This window comes from Capsicum annuum, chromosome 3 (genome assembly GCF_002878395.1).
Source record: "Capsicum annuum cultivar UCD-10X-F1 chromosome 3, UCD10Xv1.1, whole genome shotgun sequence".
NCBI classification, from domain to species: domain Eukaryota; kingdom Viridiplantae; phylum Streptophyta; class Magnoliopsida; order Solanales; family Solanaceae; genus Capsicum; species Capsicum annuum.
In genome coordinates this window covers 14,614,694-14,619,574 of record NC_061113.1, presented here as the reverse complement: position 1 = coordinate 14,619,574, position 4,881 = coordinate 14,614,694, and the positions used below count along the sequence as shown (strand labels likewise).

Sequence of the window (4,881 nt, the reverse complement as noted above, 5' to 3'; positions counted from 1 at the left end):
TTCAGTCCAAAGATGCTAGCTTTAATATAATCAGTAATAATTAGATCAGTCATTACTAGCTTCTTAAGTAATTTTAAAAGAAGAAAAAACTGACTGCTTTGTAAATGAGAATGTTCCATGCATGAGGAATTTTGCAAATTAGTAAGTTATGATTGATAGTTTATTTACTTCTTGATTGTACAGAATTAGAAGTAAGCAACCATTGATCTTTTCAGCAATGCAGGTATACCTGTCTTGGGTTGTTCAGATGTAACATCCTTAACAAACAACTATCTAATATGATATGTTGCTCGGACTCTTCAAAAATGTTGAACAATAAGCTTATTTTTAATGTTCAGTCCTAAGGGTGTTTCAATGGTTTTAACAGAAAAGTTGCTTGTCAGTATTTATTTTATCAAATACATCAATTGCTTTATTGTATCTGAGAGTTATATATTAACCTTACAAGTAAGAAACTATATGATACTTTCATATGAAATTTAACTTTAAATAAAAAACACTGAACTTACAAAGTAGGCGTTAGTGACATTATTTTGTGATTCACACGACAGACATTAACAACGTATCATTGACTTAATTTCACTTTTCAACAAATAACAGCATGACAGAATAATGTATTGTTCCAACGCTTTCACAAAGCATTAGAAAGCAGCGCGGTCCAGAATTTAATGCGCTCCAAACAACTTTCAGTAAAAACAATCATATTTTTATTGTCATATTCTAGGAGAATTTCTTTCGAAGTTCTTTAATCACTTTCTTATCAAGCTGAAAGTCTTTGGCAAGAACATCATCCAAAATAGGTGGATCTGAAGCAAAGATTGAACTAGGAATCATGACAACTCCAGGATTTTGACTGTTGAAAGAAGCAAGCAGAGTAGCATTTTTGTGTCCAACGTTATACTGGAAATGAATAAGCCCCTGTGGGATCACAAACACATCGCCAGGATTCATGATTTTGGAGAAGAGACGACTCTTAAAGACGTTTGCAGCATCAGGGGCAAGAAATCCCGCATAGATAGTACCCTCCAAGATAGTTATCAGCTCAGAAGCTCGAGGGTGCGTGTGAAGTGGAACAAGACCCTGTGGTTCCAAGTCAGCGCGAACTATAGAAATACCAAGAGTGTTGAGTCCAGGCATATTGTTTACATCCACAATATTTACAGCAAAACCAAACTGAGGCACTGCATTTCCACTAACGTTAAGACCTGATGCAAAGAAATCATCCGCATTTGCAAGCTTTGGGTCTTTGCATACCTTTCCATTTACTAAAACTGCAGGAGTGACATAAAATGAAGCTAAGCATATTATTCAGATATTAACAGCTAACAGATGACAGAAATTATACAACATACAACAACTATGCCTCGTTAGAGGTCAAAAACCATAGAAGGATGATTTACCCGAAGCCTTAGAGTCGTTAATTGCAACACATATGTCTTGTAGAGGGTTGAGATCATAAGCATAAGCAGGGGAAAAAAAGAAAGAAAGGATGGCTAAAGTTGTTGTGATCCCGCGGCCGCACATCTTCATTGTTATAGGTTTTCTAGTAAAACTTAAAACTTTTTCTGGAAACAAGTTTGTTTGTTTTGGTCTTGTTATGCTTTTTTCAAACAACCAGAAAGGCGTGACTACTTATACTCTATTCTAGTCGTTTATCATATCTTTGTTTCCATTTTAAATGCAGATTTCAGTCGAAAGAAGTAACCATTAGTATAATCAGTAGCCAAAGAAGTGATTAATTTATTAGATCATCCATTGACTAGCTTCTTAAATAATACGCAAAGAAGTAATTTGTAAATGAGAAGGTGCCATTTGTAGAAGAATTCTGAAAAGTAAAAAGTAATGATTAGCAGTTTATTTATTTCTTTTTATACAGAATTTGAAGTAATCAACCATTCTTTTCGGCAATGTAAGTACAGGTGTCCAGGTTTGTTCAGATGTAACATCCTCAACAAACAACTGTCTGATGTGATATTTTGCTCGGACTCTTTAAAAATGCTGCCGCACCGTGTCAGATCCGACATGCAACTCTCGATATTTTTGAAGAGTTCGAGCAACATAGGTCATGTGAACATCTGCTGATTATCAGCAACCCTTAGTACCAAAATAGATTCTTTATAAGAATGAATTAGTTCTAACAGAAAAGGGTCCCAATAACCTATATTCAAGCAGTTTATGTATCCGCAGACAGTTGAACTTGCTTGTGCTACGACATTTGCACATTTATATATGCCACTAAAGCATAATAGAGTTAGTTGAGTCTGGTTTTAGATAAACCATGTCATTGATGAGATCAGACCCCATTAACTTCAGCCTCGTAGACTTTGGTTAGTCAACAGATTCATTTCGTAGAAATTTTGGGATTTGAATTGAGAAATGAATAACTTGTACTGCCCTGTTTGACCGTGAAAAACATAATTTTCTGGAGTTGAAGTTGGAGTTGAAGTTGAATTTAGAGTTGAAGTTAGATCTATGTTTGGCCATAAATATAAATTAAAGTTGTTTTGAAATTTTCTGAGACAAATATCGTTTCCACCCCAAACTATACCCGAAAAGTCTAAGCCACACCTAAACTATACTAGTGACCTATTACACACCTTAACTATAAAAAAGTGATAATTTTTACACCCTGTCAGGCATTACACCATTTGCATGTGGTGTGGTGTTTTACACGCGTTGCCACGTCAGCGCCACATCAGCACCATGTCAGCATCATCCGAAAAAATAATAAATTTATTATTTTCATAAATTCTTCTTTTTTCTTTCTTCTTTTTAATTTAAATCCTTTTTCTTTCTTTCTTAAAAGTGAATTAAAAGATATCATCTCCTTCGATCCTTCTTCTTTTAGTTAAAATCTGGGCAAAGCCCATTTACTGATAAACAAACGGATTCGATCAGATCAAAGCAATCCGAATCCGACAAATAAAATCACTTCAATCCTTTCACTATTTCACAATCTTCACCATTTTTTGTGAAATTTTAGAAACCCACAACCCAATTCGATAAAATTCGAGCAAATCATAATCCAGATCGTAAAATGCAAACACAAAACTCAATTCTTGAAAATTCAAGAAACCCACAACTCAGTTCAATAAAATTCAACTAATTTACAATTCAATTCGTAAATGCAAGAAACTCAGAACTCAACTTCATAAAATTCGATAAATTTAAAATTCAATTTGCAAAATTCGAGAAACCCACAACACAATTCAGTAAAATGCAAGAAACACAAAATAGAACTCATGAAATTCAAGATACCCACATTTCAATTTTATAAAATTCGAACAACCCACTATCCAACTCGTGAAATTCAAGATACCCATAATCGAATTTTATAAAATTTGAAAAACCCACAATCTAATTTAAATTAAAATTGAATAAATTTCATCTAAATAATACCCAGATTCACAGAGAAATATCAATTATAAATTGAAATGTGGGTATCTTGAAATGTGGTTTATGGGTTCGAATCCAACTCGTTTTTTTTTTTTTGGTAACTGGTGGGATTATATTAAGTAAAGGTATGTCTTAAAGACTTAATACAAAACAAAAGTCATTACTGCTCCAAGCAGAAACTATTTAAGCGCTTCTAGTTGAGGCCAAAATTGAGTAACCCACATTTGGTTCTAACAAAATCAAAAGGACATAGCATTAATAACAAATTTCTTCTCACTTGAAATAATAATGGAAAAAAATAAAAGGATAAGTGAATTTGTGAATTCATTGATGAATTGATGGAGGTTGAGAGAAGGTAAGGAATAAGAAATGGAGTTGAGGAAGAAATGAGAAAAGAAGAAAGAAGTTAGAGATGAAGAGTAAAAAAGGAAAAGGAAAAACAAATTAAAAGGTAAAAAAAGAAAATAAAAATTATATAAATATAAATCAAAAACTAATTAAATATAATTGATTGATAAAATGCAATTGAATAATGACACTTGTGCGTTTTAATCTGCTTTTAATTTCCCCTTTCTGCTTTTCACGCGCCTAAAACGAGTGTAAACAACACGCATTAGAATGAGTGTTGCGGGGAGGTAATAGTTTCACTTTTTTATAGTTTAGGTGTGTAATAGGTCACTAGTATAGTTTAGGTGTGGCTTAGACTTTTCGGGTATAGTTTAGGGTGAAAATGATGTCTTTTCCCTATAATTTATAATATATTAAAAGTGTGAAATCTTTAGAAAAGTGATTTGAACTTTTTGTCTTTCATTAAAAGTTTCTCCTTTAGACAAAATCTTCTTTTTACTATTTTCTTAAATTATTATTTAATTATATTTATAATATTATCTCTTAAAATATATGGGATCAAGAGTTTAAAATATACGGTAAGACTTAACAAACATTGCCTTATTTTTTGGCAAAAGAAAAACGTAGGAGTATATTTGGCAAAATTTAAAAGTTGTACGTAGAGTATATTTGGCAAAATTTAAAAGTTGCCATTACTTTTAACAAACTAAAAACTATGGTAACAATTATAGTCTTACTTTTGAAAAATAAAAACCGTTATTACTTTTGACCAACTGTCATAAAATTACATTTTTGATAAAATAAAAATTATCTTATTTTTTGTAAATAAAAAACTGTCACTGAAAATAATTTTTTGCTAAATAAAAATTAACATGGGAGTCCTTTTTTATTATAAATAGGAGTCCTCTTTTCTCTTTGACAATCAATGGATGATATTCTAATACAAATTATATAGGAGTCTAAAATTAAGTTCTTTTTTAGTTTATGAATACTCCTTTCATAAAAGGAGTTCTTCTATGCGGTGATTAAATCATTACGTAAATAAAAGGTACGTAGAAATAGTTATTTTGTCCTTTAATTTTTGTTTCTTTATCATTATGTTTTTAATTGTGTATTTGGATTGATAATAAATCATTA

At 31.5% G+C, this 4,881-nt stretch overlaps 1 protein-coding gene across 1 annotated transcript; it reads right to left on the bottom strand.

Moving 5' to 3' along the window:
• Positions 1 to 505: 505 nt before the first annotated feature.
• Positions 506 to 2,202, bottom strand: LOC107866616 (germin-like protein subfamily 1 member 17). The gene is made up of 2 exons (XM_016712646.2): positions 1,401 to 2,202; positions 506 to 1,271 (listed from the first exon to the last, which is right to left on the bottom strand). The coding sequence occupies exons 1-2, from the start codon at positions 1,528 to 1,530 to the stop codon at positions 721 to 723; spliced, it is 681 nt and encodes a 226-aa protein (XP_016568132.1). The 5' UTR covers positions 1,531 to 2,202; the 3' UTR covers positions 506 to 720.
• Positions 2,203 to 4,881: the final 2,679 nt, after the last annotated feature.

What these genes read in the sequence shown, in the direction of transcription:
- LOC107866616 (XM_016712646.2), bottom strand. Translation starts at nt 1,530, where the DNA reads ATGAAGATGTGCGGCCGCGGGATCACAACAACTTTAGCCATCCTTTCT. An exon ending in TAACGACTCTAAGGCTTCGG is followed by an intron (nt 1,272 to 1,400) that starts GTAAATCATCCT and finishes TCACTCCTGCAG; the next exon opens with TTTTAGTAAATGGAAAGGTA.